Raw genomic sequence first — 24,761 nt, forward strand, 5'->3', positions numbered from 1 at the left:
GTGAAACCTGTTTTCCCATCTCTCAGTAAAACTTGTTCATTGCACAGAAGAGGAAGCTGAGGCAGGGTGGTCTAGTGGAAAACTTTGGGGACACATGAGTTAAAAAAATTCGCAGAGTTTCTTCAATGTGAGAATACTTTTTTATGAGCTAACAAATGTTTAGTGTGAATTTTATTAGTTTATAAAATAGAATCTTGTAATTTTGTTTGGAGATGAGTATTGGTTTAGAAGATTCCTTTTTCTATGCAATTGTACTCGAGATCTCAAGATTCACACAATGTTAAACCAAGGAGATTGAAGTTAGAAATAATATCAAAGTTGAATGCTTTTAAGTTACATGTATTGAAAACAGTGAATTTAATATTGCATCACTGAATTTTCTTTTGAAAAATGTATTGGGTCTATAACTTGTCTTAAAAACAGTTGGTTTTATGTCAGCATTTAAGTTTTTTAAATTGATATTTGATTATTGTATTTAATCTTTAATTCCCCAAATGTATTACTTTTAACAGCAGAATTAACATTTTTTAAAAAAAGGTGATTTAATAGTGAATTTTTGTGGATATACTGCATTATTGGGATTTGGCAGCTCTGAACTTCCTCTTCAGGACTTTCCAGAGCACCTCAGACTGCAAGCAGTTCTTGACAGTGTAATATATTTTATTAGTTAATAACCTTGAAATGAGCTAGGTTGTGTCCTTCTTTAGCAGATTTAGCTGGTGCTAGTCACAGTGGTGGGGAGTAGACTAGTTGAGAATCAATATTCTTTAGCACATTTATATTAAAGTATTTTGGGAAAAGATTTATATTCTATGTATTGTCCTTTAATGATCTAATAAAAATACTTATTTGGGACTGATTGGTAAAGATTAAATGCACACAGAAAACTAAGGTCAGTTACCCATGGGGGAAAAAAGTGTAGAACACATAGAAGTTTGATTTACAGTTGGTTAGTGGTTTAGTTTGTTCGTATTACAGATATATTACGAAGGAACAGCAGTAATAACAAAACGCTGGACTCATGTAGGGTTGTGGTTCTGTGAAAGTGAGATGCTGTACAACATAATAACTTAAAAAATCTTTACAACTGTAAGGTTTTTGTTTTTGAATATGAATGAAATATAGGATTTCTATAAGTCTTTGGGAATGTTCAAACAATTGTTTCAGGTTGTTTTGGATTTTAGTTTTAAAACATGTATTTATTTTTTTGGAAGGGCGTGATAGTTTATTTGAAAAAGATTACGCCGTACTGATCATGGTGATCATACACGTTATGATGGCTTTTTTGTTGAATATTAGCAATGTGGTATTTTTGTATGCTGAAATGCTTTGATAGGATCAAGCTCTTTATAGAAATAAAGAGACCTTTTCAAATGGAAGTGGACTAGTCACCCCACAGAATTAATTTAATCCTCTTATGAATCAGTGGCATTATAGTATAATATAGTAAGAAAAAGGAGAGTTCTTTCATAAATAAGCAACTTGAACTTATATTTCTTTGTATTTTGGTCTTCAGTTTTTCTATATTTAAGCTGTACCCATCCTGGGCAAAGCACCGTCATGGAAAACCTCAGATGATTTCCATGCTGCTATTCCTAAAATGTGGATTTTCTCTACCTGTGTTCTACTACCACTTTGCTTTCCTGGCTCAGTTCACACTGTACTAGTCCTTTTATTTCTAGTTTTGCTTCTCCAAATGATTGCTCATTTTCTGTGAATTCACAAGTTGTTAACATGTCTCATAGTTGTCTTTTGCTAGGATCTGTGAACAAGTGATTCAAGCCATTTTCTCTTAAGATGATTGTATATATTTTTAGTCCATTTTTCCCTATTATTAGATTATTTAGGTTGTAAGTATTTTTCACATCATTGATACTTATAAGTTATTTATTCCTAAATGTTATTGATAGCGTGGTCATTGGAAGTAGGAAAATTATTCCATCTGTATAGTTTTGCAGGGCCCTTATGTTGCTTAAAATACTTATTTCAGAAAATGTTTCTCTTCAAACATATGCTCAGTATTTAGGACATAAATCACAAATTTGTTGATTGATTAGTTTTTAGAAATTAGATTTCACTTGACAAAATGGCAGTGATGGAAGATAAGTGAACCAGCCTTATAAACTTATTTGAAAAGACTAGACATTTATTTTGACATATTTACTTCAATCTTTAATACTTGTGAGAAATTCCCTTTTGAAAAAGTTTCACTGCCTTTAAACAGTTTGAAATGAGGATTTCTTTCTTTTTTAAAGATGGACTCTAGCTTCACATTTTTGCATATCTTAGATATAATTATGCAAATGAGGATTTTTTCATATTAATTTTGATTATTTAGACACAATTTTCTCTTAAATATTTGTTTATTTGCAGGAATATTTGCTTACTTAAACTACCATGTTCCTCGCACAAGACGAGAAATCTTGGAGACCCTAATCAAAGGCCTTCAGAGACTGGAGTACAGAGGATATGATTCTGCTGGTATTTCCTTTTAAAAAATATTATGGGTTTTGCATAATTCTTGAATCTAAATAGAGAGGTTTTGTGTTTGTTTTAGGTGACTGGATTCTTTAGTAATGTCTATTTTGTTGTTTCAGGTAAATCTGAAATCTGGAGAATTTTTTTAAATTATTTAATTATTTTTATTGAGGTAACATTGGTTTATAACATTATATAAATTTCAGGTGTATATCATTATATTTCAATTTCTGTGTAGACTACATCACATTCACCACCCAAAGACTAATTACCATCCATCCCTGAACACATGTGCCCTGTCACCCCTTTCACCTTCCTCCCTCCACCCTTCCCCTCTGGTAACCACCAATCTAATTTGAAGAATTTTTGTATTTTATCATGTTTAAAGGGTTGGTTCATGTAATTTCAACAGTATTACCTTTTTTTTTCTTTCGTGAGGAAGATCAGCCCTGAGCTAACATGCGTGCCAATCCTCCTCTTTTTGCTGAGGAAGACTGGCCCTGTGCTAACATCTGTGCCCATCTTCCTCCACTTTATGTGGGACGCCGCCTCAGCATGGCCTGACAAGCGGTGCGTCCATGGGCGCCTGGGATCCGAACCGGGCTGCCAGTAGTGGAGCGCTCGCGCTTAACCGCTAAGCCACGGGGCAGGCCCCTCAACAGTATTACCTTTTATGTAGAGTATTGCTTCTTATGGGTATCTTCTTCTTTTGTTAATAATGTTACTATAAAAACATAAATCACCTGGAGCATTTTCATTATAGAACAAAGTTCTTGAAGGCCTAACTCTATAAATTATCTTTTTTTCTTTCCTGTAACTTTTATTTCTTTTTCTCTCTGGATTCTAAGCTTTTGGCATATAAACTTGCCTAAGATTCTTCTGTCTTAAATAAATGACAAAGCAAATAAAAATAACTTTTTGTCAACTTTGTTCTACTCTAGCTCCTTCCCTTAACTGTGTCAGGGGTCCCCCAGGCCACACTCAGGTTCAGTGATTTCCTAGGAAGATTCAGCATATATTTATTACATGATTTATTATAACCAAAGAATACAGTGCAAAATCAGCAAAGGGAAAAATTGCGTGGGGTGAAGTCTGGAGGAAACCAGGCACGAGCTTCTAAGAGTTCTCTCCCATTGCAGTCACATAGGATGCACTTAATTTCCCTGGCAAGTTGTGACAACATGTGTGAAATGTTGTGTACCAGGAAGCTCATTAGCAACTCAGTGCCAGAGGCTTTTACGGGGGGCTGGTCACGTAGACATCCTCTGCCTAACATGTACCAAAACTCCAGACTCCTAAAAAGGAAGCAGATGTTCAGCATAAGCCACATTGTTTGCACCAACAGTTCAGGTGCAGTGAGCCATTTTCGTAATCAGTTAGGCTAGTGGGAACCCTCCTGAAATCCAAGTTCCCAGATGCCAGCCAAGGGCCAACTTTACAAGCAGGCCTTTCTAAGGATAGCAGTATCAGACCTACTGTGTTAACTCTTTTCTGTACACTTACCATTGCCAGATATAATGGGCATTTATGTTCCATGACTTTCTTCAGATAATGGAAAGTCAGTTCCTCAACCCCTTTGTTCTTAAAATTCTCTCCTTTCTTAGCTTCTCTGACAACACGTCTTCTCGTTCTCTTCCTAACATACTGATTATTTCTTTTCTGTCTGCTTTGGGGCTCCTTTTCTTTCACCTATTGCTTAAACATTAATGTTCTCTAAGATACTTTCCTAGGCCCACTTTTCTTACTTTGTATCTTGATGGGTGAGCTCTGACTTCATCAACCTCCTATGTGTTGGTGACTTACAATCTGGATGTATTTCCGAAGCTGCACATGTGTATTTCCCACTGCCTCCTAGAAATCTCTCTCTGATAAATTTCTCCACTATATTGTAAACTTTGCATGTGCAGAATTGAACTGAATACACTCCAGTTCTCACCCCACTCCACACTCTTTTCTTTCTGTGTTCCTTTTATCAATAATCATTCAACAAGTTTTGGCCTAGGAGGTATCCCAGACTTCTGCTTTCTCACTTTACTTGCAGTCAGTTCTACTTCTCAGTATCACTTATCTCTGTCTTCATTACCACTGTTTAGTTCAGGCCCTCCTCATTTGTGCTTTGCTATGGCTATAACTTCTGATAGCTGGTTTCTTCTTCTTTCTCCCCCTCCAGTCTATCCTCTATACTGTTTTCAAAGAGAGTTTTCTAAACGTTTTTGCCGTGTGATTTCTCTACTTGAAACTACTCACTGCTTTTCCAATACCTTCAGGGCACCCTTTCCAAATTCCTTAGGAGCTTAAGTAGGTTCTCAAGAGATGTGTTCCCTGACATTCTCTTTTTATCCCCTTTCTGAGTTAGGTGCCCATCTTCTGCCTTTCTCCATTGTACTCCAGTTGTAACCTGTAGTACTTTTATTATAACCTAAACCACAATCATTTTTTCCTTGTCTGTCTTCTCAGTAGACTATTAGGAATTTGAGGACAGGAACTGAGTTATTTTCATTTTCTCTCTAGGAACTGTCATGGTTCTTGACACATGGTAGGCTTTCAGTAAATGTTGAATTGATAAATAAATGAATTAATTGGATGAAAGTATTTTTTAATTAAAAATTTTGCCTCACAATGATATTTTAAGTAATAGCCAGTTTCTAAATCTTGCTTTTCTACCTCTTAATGATTTAGGTGTGGGATTTGATGGAGGCAATGACAAAGATTGGGAAGCCAATGCCTGCAAAATCCAGCTCATAAAGAAGAAAGGGAAAGTGAAAGCACTGGATGAAGAAGTTCACAGTAATGTACTTAGTTTGGTTTGTGTCCCCCTCCCCTTCTCTTCCCTTTCCCTTTGCCACTAAATCACCTTCTCTCTCATATTTTGGGGCCCATTTTAAGATAGTGCTACTTAAAGTTGAAGAGCAAGAAGAAAAGTAGTTTTGTACTGTCTGTACTGTTTAAAATGTACTTGAGCTTCAAAAGTGATCATATTAACTAGGGAAGGAAATTATTTAGGTGCATTGTGTTCAGAGCAAGCTCAGTATCCTCAAATGAAGTAGCCACAATTCCTGAGGAAGGGCCGTTCCTAGGAGAAAGGCATTTTTAGTGGTGCCCTTATTCATGTATCTTCACTTGGTTGTTGTCTTCACTTTGGATTAAATGCCTAGTTTAGATGTATAGTAAGTCTGGATGTTGCACCCTTTAGTAGGTCTGATATAATCAGGTAAGTATCATGTTTTTCCTCACGATTTTCTTATTTCCTTGGCATAAAGTAGTTGCCCAGAGATACATGCTCCATTAAGGAGGATATACTTCTCAGTATTTAGCTCATAACGTTATGCTTATACATTTTATTTTTTCATAAGAAACTTGAAAACAAAACAAAAACTTTGAAGTAGATTGATTGAAAAAACATTTTAAAAACTCCCCACAAAAACCAGGAAACAAGAGTTTTTTTATGTACTTGCTCAAACGGATACCATCATAATCATTGTCAAAGGAGTGCAAGTAGAAGAGGAAAATGATAGATTTAGTCATTTTTTTTCATATAAACCAAATATTTAGCTTTGTAATAGTTGTTTAAAAAATTAAATCAATACTTATTTTGTGTATATTGTGGGTAAGATTAGCTAGGGATAAAGCAGGCACCCAAATAATTATACTTCAAAAACTATAGTATAAGTACTCTGTCTACTTCATATACTACGTCCTGTATATGAGGCTGAGTATAGGAGATTCTATAGGAGAGAATAAATAAATTGCTGTAATTCAGGGGAGAGAGAGTTCCCACAAGTTGGGGAGACTTGGCATATATAGGGAATGGCTACTGATTATATTTGGGCAGTGAAGGTGAGAAGGAAGAATCTTCAGAGTGGAATTGCTAGGGTAAAGATAAGAAGAGGGAAGGCAAGTTTGTTGATGGAGTGGTAGGTAGTCCTTTTTATCTACGTTATTGGTAGACAGGTGTGGGAGGCTAGAAAGGTAGATTATGACTAGAATCACCATGTTGGAATGTCAGCATATTGAAACATACCTCCTCCTTTCCTGCCAGAAAGTCAGGAAGTAGTGGAGAAATGAGAATTTATGGACATTGCTGGTGAATTTGTAACTGATAAATCACTGTGAAGAACAATCTAGCAATATCTAAAGGGGAGATGCCTGTATGCCTATGACCAAGCACTTTCACTCTTGGGCATATATTTGAAAAAACACCGTGGACGAGGAGACATAACAACAAGATTGATTGCAGCAAAATTTAGAAACAACTTAAATGTCTACCAGTAAGGGAATAGGAAAAGTAGTTGTAATGCTAGTGAATGACCATGTGTAGCTTGTGAAGGGAGTGCACTGGATCTGGTTCTGCATGTGGGGACATAGATAAATCCCGGGAACCTAATGTTGAGTGAAAAAAGCAACCTGCAGAAGGATATGTAAAGTATAGGACCGTTTAAAAAACGCAGAAGAATACTATCATTTATGGACACACGCTCGCATAATAGAAGTTTAATGGTACAGGTGGGAAAGCTGTACATCAACTTGAGAATCCTCTGGGAGGAATGGGATAGGGCAGGGTGTAAAGGAGGTATCAACTGCATTTTTTACATTTTAGATTTTAAAAAAGATCTAAAGCACAAATGGTTAGATGTTAGCATTTGTTAGCTCTGGGTATGGATATTTGGATGTTTGTAATGTTTATTTTATTATTCCCAGCAAGTTTCAATATGTTTGACCTGTTAAGACAAAAGGGAAGGAAGACATCTCAGAAAATAAAAGGCCATTAGATTGGTAGAATAAGAGGTTATTGGCAGCTCTAACATTTATTGATTGCTTTCTGGGTTCCAGGCACTCTTGTAAGTGCTTTGCATGTGTTAACTCATTTATTCCTCATTATAACCCATGAAGTAGGGAAAATTATCATTTTCATTTTGCAGATGAATGAGGAAATTCAAATATAGAGGAGTAGGTACTGTCGTTAGATGGTGTCGGCAGTAAAGGCAGTGAAGTTTGGGGCAAAGGCAGGGCTACTGTTCTAGAGAGTGACAAAAATTAAAGATTTTCTTGCAGTTTATATCTTAAAAAAGATGTAAAACACAAATGGCTGTACGTTAACTTTTGTTATCTCTGGGCATAGGTATTTGAGTATTATTGCCAGGAAATTTAAATGTTTGAACTAATGGAAAAAAAGAGAGAGAGAAGGAGAAAAGGTATGCAGAAGGGTAAGAAGCCTTGGGTATGAAGGTGGTGGGAAGATAGAAGATCAAATAAGGAAGTTATTGAGGTATTATAGCTCTGAAATGTCAAGGCACAAGTAGGGAGTTAGCCTTTATAGGAGTCAAAGGTAAAAGAAAAGCTAAGTAAAACAGAGTTATGAGGTGAGGGGAAAGAGCTGAGTGAAGTGGAAATTGAGGGGCTATAGGTAGGACTGAGGCATAAGGAGAGTAGAAAAGACGTCATGAGTGCTTGGGGAATTGAGTGAGCTGTCAGCTTAATGAATAAGGAGCATGGATCCATGTTCCTTAAAAGGCAGCAGTGAAATAGGTTTGGTAATTACCACAGATTTGAGATGGACTCAATTTATAGAATTTTGTGACTTTCTTCAGTGTTGCTTGTTGGCTTAGGTGGTTGGAGGAGAAGAGAAAACTGAGTGTGGGGGTTATCTAGACTTAAGGTTCAACAAAGGGCTTTAGAACAGAGGTAACAGATTGAATAAGGAAGAGTCAAGGATTGGAAGTCATGATTTTCTTTCTTTCTCTCTCTCCTCTTTCTCTCTTTCTCCTCTTTCTTTTTTTCTTTTCTTTCTTTCTTTCTTTCTTGAGGAAGATCAGCCCTGAGCTAACATCCATGCTAATCCTCCTCTTTTTGCTGAGGAAGACTGGCTCTGAGCCAACATCTATTGCCAATCCTCCTCCTTTTTTTTCCTCCAAAGCCCCAGTAGATAGTTGTATGTCATAGTTGCACATCCTTCTAGTTGCTGTGTATGGGACGTGGCCTCAGCATGGCCGGAGAAGCAGTGTGTCGGTGCACGCCTGGGATCTGACCCCGAGCCGCCAGTAGTGGAGTGCGCGCACTTAACCGCTAAGCCACGGGGCTGGCCTGTCATGATTTAATTTATAAAATGTATGAAATATTTGTTGTGAGGAATGTCCTTATTGTCATAACAATGATTGTTTTTCTTATTAGACGTTAGATAATATTCCTTTTGCAGCAGTGAAATGGGTATGGTAATTACCATGAATTTGAAATGATTCAATTTACAGATTACTTTCTCCAATATTGCTTGCCAGCATGTGGGGAGAGATACTGCTTTAATTATAGTTAGCCTAAAAAACTAGTCAGATATTTTCATTGCTTGCATTAGCCTGTTAAATAGTGATTAACACTAATCTTTTACTTTTCTGGAGGTCATTTATCAGGTAATGTTAATTATTTAGAACACAGGTAAGCTAGGGAAGAATACATTGATGATTTTATCCATTCATTGATTGAGCCATCCAATAAAAATTTGAGTATCTGCCCTATAGAGATTTTAGTGCTTAGGATTCAAAGATAATAAGGCAATCTACTGCTTTTGTAGAACTCAAATTCTGATGGAAGCCAGGTTGACAACATCACAAATGTAATAGTACAGCAGAGTATCCATTGTGGTTTTAATCTTAGGCTCTGGAGTCACAGATTTGGGTTTAAATCCTAGCTCTACTTCCTATTAGCTATTAAACCTACAAGTTCTGTGACTTCTTTGAGCCTCAATTTCTTTATCTGTAAAATGGGAGACGTTAGTACCCACCTCACAGAGTACTGTGAGGATTCAATAACAAAATGAGTACTTATTGAGTACCTATTATATACCAGCCATTATTCTAGGCCCTGAGGACAAAACAGAGAACAAGATAGGCAAACCCTCTGCCCTGATGGAACTTAGTGTTTAGTGAGATGGCCAGATAACAAACAAATATATAATGTTAGGTAGTGATTAGCGAAGGAAAAGTATGGGAGAGGTGACCTTTGAGCAGAGACCATGTGATTGTCTAAAAAAGGGAATTCTAGGCAGAGGGAACACCAAGTACAAAGACCCCACGTGGGCTTGGCCTGCTTTCAGCTGAAAGTCACTGGGGCCAGAGCACAGGAAGTGAGGGGGAGAGTGGCAGGAGATGAAGCTAGAGAGGTGGCTGAGGGCTAGGTCATGTAGGGTCTTAAGGATGATGGATTTTACTATGCATGTCCTGGGAAACCATTGAAAAATCTTGTTTAGGGGAGTGACATGATAAAACTTCTGTTTTGAAAGGATCCCTTTGGTTGGTGTGCAAAGACTAGATTGTACAGAGGGAAGATTGGACACAGGGGGAGCAGTTAGGATTCTGTTGAAGTAGTCCAGGTGAGAGATGATGGTCATGTGGGTCACAGTGGTGGGGATAGTGTGGTGAGAAGTCTTTACAACCTAGCATGAAGTGAGTTCTCAGTAAATGTTAGCTGTTAAAAGGTGGGTTGAGAGCTTTGAGGAGTAATTGGAGTGGGGTGGGAGATGCAGATGGAAAGGTAGGTGGGGGCCAGATGGTGAAGGACCTTGTATGCCATAAAAAGGTGTGGGAGCTTTATCTTGAGAAAATGGTTCTCTTGTTGTATGTTAGAATTTCAGGGTCTTCTTGCGGATCCCTGTGAGTGGGTTTAGGATGATTCATATGTGCAGGTAGGGATACAAGCCACTTTTTTAAGCAATGTAAGTCTATTCAAGGATTTTAACCTTGTTTCCTAATCAGATTTGTGTTTTAGAATGACCTCTGATTAGCCAGTATAAAACCCACAAAGACCGTGTGCTAAAGTGCATGGACTTTCCTATTCAGATTTCCGAGCGGTTTGTTCTTAATTTAGACCTAATTCTGACAAGCTTTGTTAGCTGGTTTCTTAGCCAAAGGAATTTTATATTTAGGAAATTAGAAGGGGGGACATTACTAGTATGTAACTAGAACCGTCCATTTTTTTCCTGAAAGAAGCAAGAAGAGATAGCTCATAGGGAAAAGGAATTAGAAAGCTGCTTTTCAAGATAAGGGACCATCAGCCTATAACCCCACACTTTCATAGTGTTGCTCTGAAAGACCTAGTCTTTGATTTTGGAAGCTCTCCATAATTGCAGTTTATATTGTGAGATATGTTTACATTTACTGGGGACCAAAGAAATTGCAATCATAAGATTGTGTGACTTTGAGAAAATGAATTTATTTTTACATGTCTAATTAAAATGATACTGATGTTTTTCAAGGCAAGGATTAAATATAGATTTTTAAAAATCACATTAACTCTTTTTGTCCTTAACTTTTGAGTTTGAAAATTTTTAAGCCTCCAGAAAAGTTGAAAGAATAGTATATTAATCACCTATAATATGTCATCTAGCTTTATCAAATGTTAACATTTTTTACATTTGCTTTATCTCTTTGTATACATTTTTTTAGTTGTTTGTTATTGGAACCATTTGCCCTAAATATTTCGGCTGCGTTAACTTCTCTAAGTCTTTTAATTACTATTTTGAATATGCCTGATCTTCAGTTTTGATAATTGTGTATTCCAGGTGAGCAGCACTGTAATAATTATATTTAAATATAGCTTATAGCATTACCTTTACCACATGATTTAATATTGGAATTTTTCGTTATATCTTCTTCAGAACAACAGGATATAGATTTGGATATAGAATTTGACGTACACCTTGGAATAGCTCATACTCGTTGGGCAACACATGGCGAACCCAGTCCTGTCAATAGCCATCCCCAGCGCTCTGATAAAAATAATGGTATGGACAGATTTTCCGTGCTTTGGAATGATTGTAGAGGGCCAGTAATGGGAGAAGAATGAAGGCTCTTATGTTTTCATTATTTTAACCTGTAAAATTTCATATATATTCAGAAGTAGAGAGAATACAGAACCTGATATATCCATCACCCAACTTTAATGTTTATCAGTACACGATCAGTTGTGTTTATCTCTACTCCCCCACGAAGATTATTTTGGAAGCCAGTAGATATCGTATAGATAGATATATCACAGACATATGATATCTAGTTAGATATCAAAGCGTTTAATTTGTGGCTATATAAGTGTGTATCTCTAAAAGATAAGGACTTAGTAGATTGATGTGTCTCTTAAGTCTCTTAAGAGACTTCCCCCTTTCTCTCCTTTTACTTTGCAGTTTACTCTTGTTTGTCCTACGGAGTTTCCTACAGTCTAGATCTGGCTAATTGCTTGCATCCCGGGTGTCATTTAACATGTTTCTCTGTCCCTTCTGTTTATTATAAATTGCTATGATGTTTGTTAACGTCTAGAGGTGTATAATATTTGGATAGTTTTCTTTTTGTACTTTTAGCGGCCATTGATGATCATTGCCAAGATTAGTTATTTCTTTAGGGGTTGTAGAATGGTGATAGTCTAATACTACCATTCCTTCTTCATTTATTATCTCAAATACTTTTATAAAGAGAAACTTCCCCACATCAACTGCTTGGTTACCTCGAGGTACAGATTATATAGGAAAGGCAGGATAAATGTTTGATTTTTTCCCCCCCTTTATTTACCATTTTTCTAAAATGAAGTGGTTCTAATGTTCTAAGAACAACGAGTTCCTTTTTTTAATTTTTATTATAAAGTCATGGATTTAAAATATCTTATTTGTTTAAAAACACTGAAGTAATTTTCTATATTAATGCACAAATTTTCCTGTCTTTGGTCATTGGGAGCTTTTTCATGTTAGCTTCTGAGTGCTTTTGATGTGACCCCAATAGGCTCAATAGTCTTTGTTAATTTTCTGGTAGACCAAGATGTTCCAGGTTCATCTAATCCTGCCCCAGACCTGGAATCAAAATCAGCTGTTTCTCTAAGGAGCCCTAGTTCCTTTTGGTAGAAATGATATTTAAAGATTATAAACCAGGTCCTAGAAATGCTCATTGCACCTAGGCATTTTCAGTGGGCAGAGTTAGGAAATATGTGTACCTCTGTGTGTATGCGTGCACACACGTATACATTTAAAGATAAAACACAGCATAATTTCACACTAACACTTCCAATTCAAATCCAAGGCTGTAAGGTTTTTACTTAACCTCATTGATCTATGTATTTACTTTTAATCACACCTAAAAACTTAAATTCTTAACACCAGCAGCATACTTATTTAATTTATCACATGATATATATAAAACAGAATTGTAATACCAACACTACCATAACAAGGATGTTTACTATTTTTTGTTAATTTTTTTTTTTGTCCTTAAGGTATATCTCTCTAGGGATGTATAATCAAATTACTGTGTTTTAGAGTCTCTTGGAATAATCCTTTTCTGTGTGCTTGTGCTACCAGCTGGATACAGCATTATGTTAATGTTTTATTTTATCTTGAGTTTTAGGGATTGATTTTCTTTAAACATTAATTTTATTTAACTGTTTAAAATATTGGCATAGGTCTGAGGTCACACCTCTAAAAAAAGCATATTACAATAAGTCCAGTTTGTATCTTATTTCCTCTTCCTTATTCTCTTTCTGCAGATAACCATTTAACAGATTTTTTTAGAGTCTTTTCCATTTTTAAAAACAAGGAAATACATATGTATGTATATATGTATGTGTGTATATATATATTCCTTTTGAGATCAGATTTTATAATTTAATTCAGAAGCTACCTTTTTAGATTTATTGTGCTTCACATAATTATTGTTGAATCAGATTAGAATGCTAACAACCACCCAAACTTTTAATACTCACAAGGCCTTTATAAAAGATTCCTGAAAACTTATATCTAGATTACATTTTGAGAATTTGGCTTTAATTTAAGACTTTATATCAGCTATCAGCTATTTATGATTCTCTGTGTTCTCACATTAAACATTTTTTTTTAGATTTATTTTTGTAGTATTATTTTGTGATATCATCTTTTCTTTCTTAAAAATCTAATAAAAATGTTTATTTTTTTATTTGGTTTGTAGTGCATTCAATTCAGGCTCATTTAATGTCAGACCAAAATGTCAGATCTTTAAATATATTAAAAACATTTTTGATAATATAAAATTGAATTTAGTGGTAATTTCTTTCCTGACTTACATGAAATTTAAATAATAGATCTACATTAATAGTCTTTACATACACTGTTGGTGGCTAAAATAGTATTGTCAACTCTTGATTATCCAGTCTTACATTTTTCAAAGTTATTTAATTAAAAAAGATGAAATTTATCCCACTATCATATGTATTTGATCTTGGAATGTTATTTTAACATTCATTTATCTGACATTTTAGTAATTGTCTGGACCTCAGATAAATAAATTTAACTATAGAACTGAATAACTGTCTGGTTTTTCTTATTAACTTCTTTAACTTTAGTTCTTAAACTCATTTAGTGTAAATCACATAATTGTTTTAGTTTGAAAGATTTTCTTTTTAAATTTAGGAATGTTTTATGCATAAGAATGAATGAACAAAGAAGTGAGAATAATAGTATTTAGTTCAGCCCTCTCATTTTGCAAATAAGGAAACAGGCCCCGTAAACTTGCTCTTTCACGTGGTGACATTGGGTTAGTAGTTTAGCCAGAACTGAAATTGACCCCAGTTTATCGTAGTTCCCCACTATATCCACCTCCGTAGCATTTTATGCTTCCGTTAAGCCACATTGCCTGTGCTGCTGATCTACCTGAGGATAATTTGGTAATGAAAAGTAGATTACACCTGGAAATATAACATATGACAAATTTTTTGGCTTGAGAAAAATCTGCTAACAGTAATGGCCATTTAAAGTGTTTACTAGACCTATAATTTTTTGTCGTCAATACTTTTATCTCTTTTAGAATTTATTGTTATTCACAATGGAATCATCACCAACTACAAAGACTTGAAAAAGTTTTTGGTAAGTAAAAAGACACTAGTCTTGGGGCCGGCCCGGTAGCATAGTGGTTAAGTTTGCATGCTTTGCTTAAGCAGCCCGGGGTTTGTGGGTTCGGGTCTCAGGCGCGGACCTACGCACCACTCGTCAAGCCACGCTGTGGCAGTGTCCCATATACAAAAAATAGAGGAAGATGGGCACGGATGTTAGCTCAGGGCTAATCTTCCTCAACAAAAAGAGGAAGATTGGCAATGGATGTTAGCTCAGGGCCAATCTTCCTCACCAAAAAAAAAAAAAATTGAGAATACTTCTAACGAGAGCAGTGAGGTTGTTTGTTGGGGTGTGCAATAAATACTACCTGGGTATGATCAGGTAATTCTTAAGACAGTTACAAGGGTATGTGGTTTATTGGACTTCACTTTGTTGATAGTGGAACATTTTTGTTTCCTATATGAAAAGGAAATAATTATTTGGCTTTATTATAAGTGATCCAAAAGCTCAAATAAAATTTGGAATTTTGGGGGAATGTTTTTTAATTGTGAAAGTCCTTGTTTGTCATTTTTAAAAGATTCTAGAATCTATAAGAAGAATCAGGGCAGATTAAGTGAAGGTTGTATTCCCTAAATAGCTATATAGTAGTGGTTGTGATGATTACCTTCATGAGTGCCTTCTCAGGGCTGTCCAGTTGAACTTTCTGCAGTGATGGAAACCTGCTCTATCTGTGCTGTCCAATATAATAGCCACTATCCACATGTGGCTGTTGAGCTAGTATGACCGAGGAACTAAATTTGAAATTTTATGTCACTTTAATCAATTTAAATTTAAATAGCCACATATAGCTAATGGCTATTGTATTGGACAGTGCAATATCATCATTAAAGAGAGAATTGTTATATTCATTATGGAATTAATATTTCTTTATATTTTAATTATTTAAAATTTATTCACATGTGGCATGTATAGATTTATATAATTATAAGTGCGTGTTCAATTACACAGAATACCTCAGTATTTTGGGTTCACTATAATTAGATGGTGACCTTAGTTTTGAACAGTGGGTAATGGGCTATAATGGTGCAAAAAAGATTAGAAGTTGGTTAGTGAGATTTTCGAGGAAAAAATTCTGTAGAAAAGATTTGGATATTATAAATATGTCCTTAAATGTGTCAATTTTTTTTTCTTTCTAATTACAGGAAAGCAAAGGCTATGACTTTGAATCTGAAACAGACACAGAGACAATTGCCAAGCTTGTTAAGTACATGTATGACAATCGGGAAAGTCAAGATACCAGTTTTACTACCTTGGTGGAGAGAGTTATCCAACAACTGGTATTAAACCACACTTTTAAAGATAATTATTGCCAACATTAATCACCATAATCTCTTTAAATTAAGTTTGATAAGGCCTATGCTAATTTCTTAAGTACTTCTGGCTTTTATTTATAGTATATATAACTATTCAACTTGAATCATTTTCAGAGACTCTTGTTTGGCTAATTGACCCCTTCCTTCCCATGCACACTTAAAATTCTACTTCTTTCACTATAGTTTAGTGTCATGGGATTTAAAAATAATCCAAAATCAAACAGTTTGTCCAAAAACTATGCACACACACACACACAAACCTGTACTTATCACACACAAACCTGTACACAATACACAGAGTCGAGGATTCATCACTTTCTTGCTTCCTGCTCACTCAAGTGTTCTTCCCAGTCGATAACATAGCATAAGGGTAGCTTCAGTGAAATGCACACTCTTTATTCTAGGATAATGTCTGTATGTGTCTGGGCCAATATAGTCAACTCCTTATTTTTCATTATGGGGACTTTTCCTTGGCCTTGTACCTCTGTAGAAAAGTATTTCCCAGCCCAAGAGAAAAGTGGTATTCTTTTTGATCGCATCCCAATTGCCCTAATTAAAGACTAAAGATATCAAAGATCCACAAAAGTCCAAATGCGTGGTGATTTCCATCCCCATTCCCTACTCATAACTCGAGCTTTCTCGTTTAAAAGCCCTCTACTTTCCCGTGAAGGTCCAACCCTCACCTCCCACTTCCACCCAAATCTTATGCCATCCGCAGCAAAAGGAGGAGTCAGGAAGATGGAGAAAATAGAGGCCTGTTCCTTCCTTATACTCAAGGCAGAGTAGTGTGCCTTTCCAGCCTTTTCCTGTTTCTACTTATTGTATAACCCAGTTTGTGTTCTATGGTGATTCCTTCCCTCTCCTACCTCCTGTTCCATCTTCATTCATTCTTGATTTCCTTAGGTCCTGTCCCTGAGGAGGTTGGGTTGAGGGGGTGGTATGGTGTGCCTGTTAATAATTGTGATTGTGTATGTATTCATATCTCCAATATCAAGGTCAAAAAGAATGGAAGTTAACAGTGTTGTAAAATTACTGGGCCAGTTTTGGATATTGAGCTTGGGATCTTTTCTAATTCTGTCCTTCCCTTACTAATGCATAGTATGGGAAATATGATGTGTCTATCGAGGAATGTTGGTAGCGTGTCCAAAGGTGACTTTTAAAATGGTCTGTTTTGGAGCTATTATCTATTGAGCCTATTTTAAGAGTGGGCTTGGTTAAAAAGTAGGTCTTGGATACCCCAAAGCTCAGGATTGTCTACCTAAAATTTAGACTTGTTTATAAACTAGTGCAAAAGAGCAGTTGTGTGAACAGAAAATTTCTGTGCTGAAGCCAGTATGTTTTAGACATTTCACATTTGATAATTGATTATAATATATATTGCTAATGAGTTTTTTTTCTCCATAGGAAGGTGCTTTTGCACTTGTCTTTAAAAGTGTTCATTTTCCTGGCCAAGCAGTTGGTACAAGGTATATATTTATACAAATTTAATAATGACTAATAATTATATGTATTTTGAAACTTTTGAATTATAAGTTTATTCACTGTACACTCTAAATGACCCTTCACTGTAAAGGCTCCTCTGCCCTTTCTTAGAAATATTCGTGTGAGTATATTTATTTTCATATGCTCCTTATTGTCTGTTGTTTTACCACTCTTCCATTTAACAGAATCTCTTAATAAAGCTTATACATTTTGGCATTTATACTTGGCCTTTTGTCTATAGTGGGGCACCGTTGTTACTTTATGAATTTGGATAATGAATATTCCCTAATTTCAGGCTCAAAGCATTCCACTTCATCCATATTTTTTGGAATTATGTATTCTAGACAGAGTCCTAGATAATTGTACCATCACTACTTTTGCTAGGATATTTAAGCCTAATCATGAAGTCCTTTTTAGAGTAGTGAGAAGCCCTAAGATTTGGTAAGAGAGAGCTATTTTTAATATGAAGGCAAAGTTACTAAAGAGAAGGTGATAAATGTTTATATATTGTTCATATATTGAAAGAAAGATGCCATTTAAATGGAGAGAAATTTCAAATGCATTGTTATAGAACAGGAGTTGGCAAACTTTTTCTGTAATGGGCCAGATAGTAAATATCTTAGGCTTTCTGGGCCATGTGGCCTTTGTGGCAGCTTCTCAGTTTTGCTGTTGTAGTGTGAAAGCAGCCGTAAGGAAGCATGTAAAAGAATGGGCGTGGCTGAGTTCCAGTAAAAACAGACAAACCTGGCCTCTAGGTCATAGTTTGCCGACCTCTGTTACTGAATATTTTTTAAAAATTCTGTTTATGTCATTCTTTTGTTATATCTGAAGTTGAGCTTGGAGGGATATTTAAACATTGGTTGAAGAGTGTTCCTTCATCAAATTTAAGTTTTATATCATTAGTGCGTTATTTATAAAAATGGTTTAATTCTGTTTAATTTTATACTAACAGACGAGGCAGCCCTCTGTTGATTGGTGTTCGAAGTGAGCATAAACTCTCTACTGATCACATTCCAATACTCTACAGAACAGGTAAAAACTATTCCTGCATCAGGCCATGGGGAAGTGTGTCAATTGTGTGCGGTAGATGTAAAGAATTGTTTTCCTTAAATTGAAATAAATGCCCCTTTGGTCAGATCCACTCATGTGTATAGTTCTGTCTAGACGTGAAAAGGATTTGTTTTTGTGATTTCTCTGACGAGTAGAATTTTTTTCTGTTGTATATCCTTAGCTAGGACTCATTTTGGATCAAAATTCACACGGTGGGGATCACAGGGAGAAAGAGGTGGGAAATGCACTCTGCATGGATGGGGAGGAATCTTTTCCTCTTTTGTTCATTCTTTACTAATTCTTTGTTCTTGGAGTGAATGAATGTGCTGGGCCTCTAAAAATGTGCTTATTTTATGGGGAAATATATTTTGATATTTTTCTAATTTGCAGAGTGTATTTTGTCTGTCTGCTTTTGGCATTTAGAAAACTGCTTTTAATAATTTGTTTCTTTAAAATCTCTGAAATTTGAGAAAATGGTTGAAATTGTAAAATTTTTTTTCTTTGTTTTAAATTAAAATCATGTAGGATACATTGTTATCAATAAGATGCTAAGATTAGGAAAAGAGCATTTTGTGCTAGGCTATTATAGATTGAACTCAGTGGTAGTTATTTGAATAATTTAGCCTAACTTTTAACTGAAATGTGTTTAAATGGTTTTTATTTTATGCATGACATTTTACTTTTAGATTTACATTCAATATCTTGATTGGCTTTGAATTAGGAATTATTGTGCTTTTTAAATTTATGCTCTAAGTTTATTTTTTTATAAGACTTTCAGCTATATAAACTCTAAATCATTTTACTGATATAATTAGGAAAAAAACCCCAGTGTGCTCTTTCCATTTACTTATTACCAAAAACTTTCCATGTAAAAGACAGGGAGTGATAAATTCAGGAAATTGAAACCCATATTATTAATGTATAATTAATTCTTGGTTTCTTGAAAAAAATTTAGCAAAGTACTCTGAACCTGTTCATTGTTAGATAGTGGCTGCTTTCACTATTTTATCTAGAGCAGAAAGTTATTTCTTCAAATTAACTTTCAATCCTGAGATGTTGGAATTTCTTATCTTCCTCCTCCCCTCCCTCCCTTTTCAGAAGGAAAACTAGTCTACTAGGGAGAGTACAGATTTTGGATCCAGAGTTCCATATTTCTGTTAATAATTCTGCTCGTGTGTACGTTATCTGTATGTTACCTTGTACATTGTCTTAGGCTGCTTTTAGAAACAGTGGAAAAACACTGGCTAAGGTCTTAAGATGCAGGAAGAAAAATTTATCAGGAGACGGATCTTTTTGAGATCAGGGGTTGTGTTTTAGGAACCCTTGTTTCTTAGCCCCTAGTAGGTAGATAAAGTGTGGCTCAGCAGAGTTTAGTTTGAATACTATAGCCTCTTATTGAAGAGGCTGTGTAAAGGGGAGAACACTGGCCTGGCTTTCAGACTTTTGCTATTTTCTCCAGGTATAACCACTGACCAAATAAAGTGGAATGATAGTAATTGTATTCCACTTAAATCAGATGAGATAATCAATATATGGGAAGACATCTTATAGATTGTAAGAATCATATAGATGTCAAGTGCATAGTAATGTTTTCTTCATTTAAATAGGCAATGATACCTCAGATTCTTCTAAATAGTGTAATTAAATATACCTGTTACTTGAAGAATGAAATAACCAATATTAGGAGAAAGAATATAGTAAAACTCAACTCCATTAGAATATTTTATAACCAAAGCTAGTTGTATTTATTTAAAAAGTGTAGGTGCTGGGCTCTCCTTTTACTTGTTTTGAAATTCACGTTTTTACGTAGAGTAAAGTTCACTCCTTTTGATGTACGGTTTCATGAGTTCTGTCAAATGCACACAGTTGTGTAACCACCACCACAATCAAGACACAGGACAATTCCATCCCCTAGAAATTTCCCTCTAGTGCCCCTTTGTAGTCAACCCTTGTCGCCATTCTTAGCCCCTGGCAAACACTGATCTGTTTTATCTCTGTATAGTGTTATCTTTTCTAGGATGTCATCTTATACTTATTTCTTAAAGTGTGGTATCTTTTCTGCTGTTGAATTTGGATGGGAAGAGCTGTTTTGTTTTCATGCCTAACACACACCAAATAATCATGGATTGTCAAGAACTTTGTATGTTTCTGAGAATAATTATTACCAAGTCTTTATAGACATGCATTTTAGAGGATAGACATGAGTTTTTACAAATATATTTATGGTATTCTGTGGCCATTGTGTCCATAGGTTATAAGGTCTACTATTTTCCGATCCTGGAGAAAGGTGCTTTTTTGTCTCTATGAAGTCTTCAATTAATAGATTTTTTTCTATATTTGGCTAATTTGTCAAACTTCAGTATACTCTCCGGTTTTGACTTTAGTTGTGAATGAGCAAAAAGAAAAAAAAATTCTTCATCAATGACTTGACAAATTAAGTAGAGATGCCAGAATTCTAAAGTGCTAGAATTAAAAAGATATTATCATTGCAAAAGGATCATACTTTTTCCTGACTTAAAAGAAATGTAAGAAAACCCAATTTTAAGAAAGGAGAGGTTCTGAGTTTATATTTCCAGTCCTTAGCAGTAGGTGCCACATATGATATATCATGGTTAGAAAGTTATAAGTACTTTGTTTGGTTTTTAAATCAGAATTAGTGTGGACTACAACTTGATTTGTTATGCTGACTTACTGTTAAAATCTAGAGAAGTATTGTTTATGAGATAATAATAATTACTACACCACTAGCCTTCATTTTGTTTTTCATTGTGTAATTTTGATATTTTTAATGTAATTTTTATGATAAGTTTAGGTATACGAACTCATGTATTAATTCCATCAAGTTTTGTATAAAGTTAAATTAAGATTAAGCTATACATACTTTTGATTCAAAAAAAGAGTTAGTGATATTAATGAATTATTTGCCTTTTACCTGGAAAAGAAATATTACATTAAAAATTTATAACAGCACTGTTACCTGCCACGCTTTCTTTGATAGTTGCTATTTCATTCCACACCTTTTGTCTGTTGTTCTTGTTGGCTTAATGCATGGAAATAAGGTGATCTACCTGGCATTTTAAAATTGCTGACATTATTTTGAGTTGCTATGGTTTTTTGTTGATTTTGTAGAAAATTATGTATATTTATATATCGGCCGTGGTTTCCTACATGTTTGCTGATTGGTGTTAGTGCTGTTCTCTAGGGAAAGACAAGAAAGGAAGCTGCAATCTCTCTCGTGTGGACAGCACAACTTGCCTTTTCCCTGTTGAAGAAAAAGCAGTGGAGTATTACTTTGCTTCTGATGCAAGGTGAGCTTCCTTTAGTTGATGAAAAGGGAATTTTTAGTAAAACTTCTCATGCTACAGGAAACCAAGAAGTCATTTTGTATAAATCTAGTCATGCTGTGTAGGCGACTTTGTTAATTAGGGAAGTGTAGGTGACCTTTCTGGAGATGTGGTTCTAAGAACACTTCTTCTCTCAATTCAAAGCACATATGTCAGTTTACCAAGAACAGATACTCGTCCTTGAGACTTGTTCCAGTCTATTTATTCTGAGCTCTTCTATTATTTTTCTTCTTCTTTTTGGAGGCTTATCCAGGTTTTGTAGGGAGGAGATATTTTAGATTGGAGAGTGGAATAGCGTAGTATTCCACCTATTATAGTTGCTAAACCATTGTAATTTTAGTTCAGTGTGGACACTTATCTTTGTAATTCAGAAGTAATTTGCAGCATAAACACTTTTATAAAGGAAATAGTACTAGACTAAGACTTTTTTTTTGGGAGGAAGATCGGCCCCGAGCTAACATCTGCCAATCCTCGTCTTTTTTTGCTGAGGAAGACCGGCCCTGGGCTAACATCCATGCCCATCTTCCTCCACTTTATATGGGATGCCGCCACAGCATGGCTTGCCCAAGCAGTGCGTCGGTGCACGCCCGGGATCCGAACTGGCGAACCCCGGGCCGCCGCAGCGGAGCACGTGCACTTAACCACTTGTGCTACCGGGCTGGCCCCTTTTTTTCGGTCAGGAAGATTGGCCCTGAGCTAATATCTGTTGTTCCTGAGCTAACATCTGTTGCCAATCTTCCTCTTTTTGCTAGAGGAAGATTGCCTCTGAGCTAGCATCTGTGCCAGTCTTCCTCTATTTTGATTGTGGGACGCTGCCACAGCATGGTTTGATGAATGGTGTGTAGGTCCACACCCGGATCTGAACCTGCGAACCCCAGGCCGCCAAAGCGGAGCACGTGAACTTAACCACTATGCCACTGGGCCGACCCTAGACTAAGACATTTTGAGAGAAAAATACAGTGGGATGCATAGATGCATTTATAAATGAAATACTAATAGTAATGAGGATAAAATGGAATCACTCAAATTGCCAAGAAGTATTTGAGTCATTCCTTGTGCCTGAGAGGAAGGAGATCTAAAAATGAAAAATGATGCAGTTTAGGACTGTAGGGAGTGTATTATCTCAGTGGGAAAATAAGCATCACTGTTTTCTAGTTTTGGTAGGTGTGTAGTTAGTGCTGAGATGTATCATTGCTGTCATTAAGTAGGTTTGTTATAGAGTTGACAGTTATGGCTTAAATAAACTGGAAATTGTCATTCACTCATACGTTCATATTGAACACTCTAGCAAAGCTATGTGCTGGGCTCAGGAGATAATGGTGAGTAAAAATAAAAATATTATGTGTCCTTAAGGAGCTCTTCCTTAATGGAGGAGACAGATTTTAATTAGTCACAAAGTGTAGAATTCCAGCTGTGACAAGAGCTACAGAATGCCTGTAACAGAGTGACTTGCCCTCCTATGGGTAAATTTCTTTAAGAGAATAATACTTGAACTGAAAATTAAGGAATAGTAGGAGTTAATTAGGTAAAGAGGTAGAGGGAAGAACCTTCATTCTCTGCAGATGGATCAGCCTGTGAGAGCTTGGGATGGGTGTGAGTGTGGCTGGAATAGAGAGAGGAAGTTTAGTGGGAGGTGAGGCTAGAGAAGGAGGTAGGGGTCACGATAAGGCATTTTGTTGTTTTCCTGAGAGCCAAAGGGAAGCCATCAAGTGGTTTGTTGGGTAGAGGAGGAATCCTGATTAGAGTTGCCTTTTGATATCCATTTTGGCAGAAATGGAGAATGGATGGAGGGAGATTAGAGGGAATGTAGTTGGATAAGTTAGGAGGTTGCTGCAGTAGTCCAGCCGAGAGCTGATGGTAGCTTGAACTGGTTTGTGGTGGCAGACAGAGAGAAGCTTTGAGAAACATTTAGATGTTAAAATTGGAGGACTTGGTGATAGATAGAACGAGAAGGAAATAGCCATACTTTCTGATCTAATCTAATTCGGTTTAGGTTGCTGCACAGAGATCCTTTTGTTCATTATCTACAGTGTGCCATGCCCCCTCACACCGTTGTAGGGAATGGCATTGATAACCAGAAAGTTATCAGAGATATTGCAGGGTGATAGAGTTTGTATTTACGTTTGGTCCTTGTGTCCTAATGATATTTTATTTGTAATAATCATCCTTGATTATTGGTTGTAATATCTCCTTGAATGTTTTATAGTGCTGTCATAGAACACACCAATCGCGTCATCTTTCTTGAAGATGATGATGTCGCAGCGGTGGTGGATGGCCGTCTTTCTATCCATCGAATTAAACGAACTGCCGGAGATCACCCTGGACGAGCTGTGCAAACCCTCCAGATGGAACTCCAGCAGATCATGAAGGGTGAAAGTTTTTGTCATCTTAGCTTGGTGTCCTTAATGGAAAGGATACATTGTACTTCCTCTCTTAGTGTAGGAACCTGATAACAAAGCTGAGTGAAATCTTCCACATGATTAGTGAAGGGATAACCCCAGGAAAAGGGATGAGTCTTTGGAGAAAGTATCTGGTGGTTTTACAGTAGTTCTCCTTCAAACTAATTCATGGTTTGTTGTTTCTAACATTAAGAGATTATTTAAATAGTACTCGATATTTTTAAGATACTTTATGAACATAGTTTGTGTTCTGTTATTTATTCCTCTCTTATTCTCTCCGTGCTTCAGTTTTCTCATGTATAAAATGAGGATAATAGGACCTATCTCATTAAGGTTGTTTTGAGGCTTAAGAGAGCTAAAATATCTAAAGTCCTTAGAACAGTGCCTGACACACTTAGTGAGCCCTACATAATGTTTGCTGCTATTAACTATTATGATTACTGTGATTATGGTTTTTATTCTCCTCCTTTCTGATGGGGTTGTAGTGGGAATACAAGCTAACATTTATTGCGTACCTGCTATATGTCAAGTCTTTACTATACTAATCTACCCTACAATGCTGTGAAATAGCTGCTGTTCTTATTTTACAGACTAAGGAATTTCCTCAGAACCCCTTAGCTAATAAAGGATAGAGCCATGAGTTGAACCTAGGTCTGTTCTGACTCCAAAACTTAAGCTTGTCACACTCCCCTGTTTTGCTGTAATTGCATATTTTAGGTATGAAGTTAATAAAAGTGATTTTTTCCTCTTTACTTGCTCATTTTCTTCACATAGGCTAAAATGTCATATATGAATATTGTTCTCT

At 35.9% G+C, this 24,761-nt stretch overlaps 1 protein-coding gene across 1 annotated transcript in view; it reads left to right on the forward strand.

The window, feature by feature from the left end:
- Positions 1 to 24,761, forward strand: part of GFPT1 (glutamine--fructose-6-phosphate transaminase 1) — a 55,038-nt gene that overhangs the window by 8,367 nt on the left and 21,910 nt on the right. The window contains exons 2-10 of the mRNA XM_058551048.1: positions 2,374 to 2,481; positions 5,158 to 5,265; positions 11,123 to 11,248; positions 14,283 to 14,341; positions 15,511 to 15,645; positions 17,086 to 17,147; positions 18,116 to 18,195; positions 21,416 to 21,521; positions 23,764 to 23,927. Coding sequence (XP_058407031.1) covers positions 2,374 to 2,481; positions 5,158 to 5,265; positions 11,123 to 11,248; positions 14,283 to 14,341; positions 15,511 to 15,645; positions 17,086 to 17,147; positions 18,116 to 18,195; positions 21,416 to 21,521; positions 23,764 to 23,927 — 948 coding nt within the window. The remainder of the gene's footprint in view (positions 1 to 2,373; positions 2,482 to 5,157; positions 5,266 to 11,122; positions 11,249 to 14,282; positions 14,342 to 15,510; positions 15,646 to 17,085; positions 17,148 to 18,115; positions 18,196 to 21,415; positions 21,522 to 23,763; positions 23,928 to 24,761) is intronic.

Source organism: Diceros bicornis, chromosome 12 (genome assembly GCF_020826845.1).
Source record: "Diceros bicornis minor isolate mBicDic1 chromosome 12, mDicBic1.mat.cur, whole genome shotgun sequence".
Taxonomy (NCBI): Eukaryota; Metazoa; Chordata; class Mammalia; order Perissodactyla; family Rhinocerotidae; genus Diceros; species Diceros bicornis.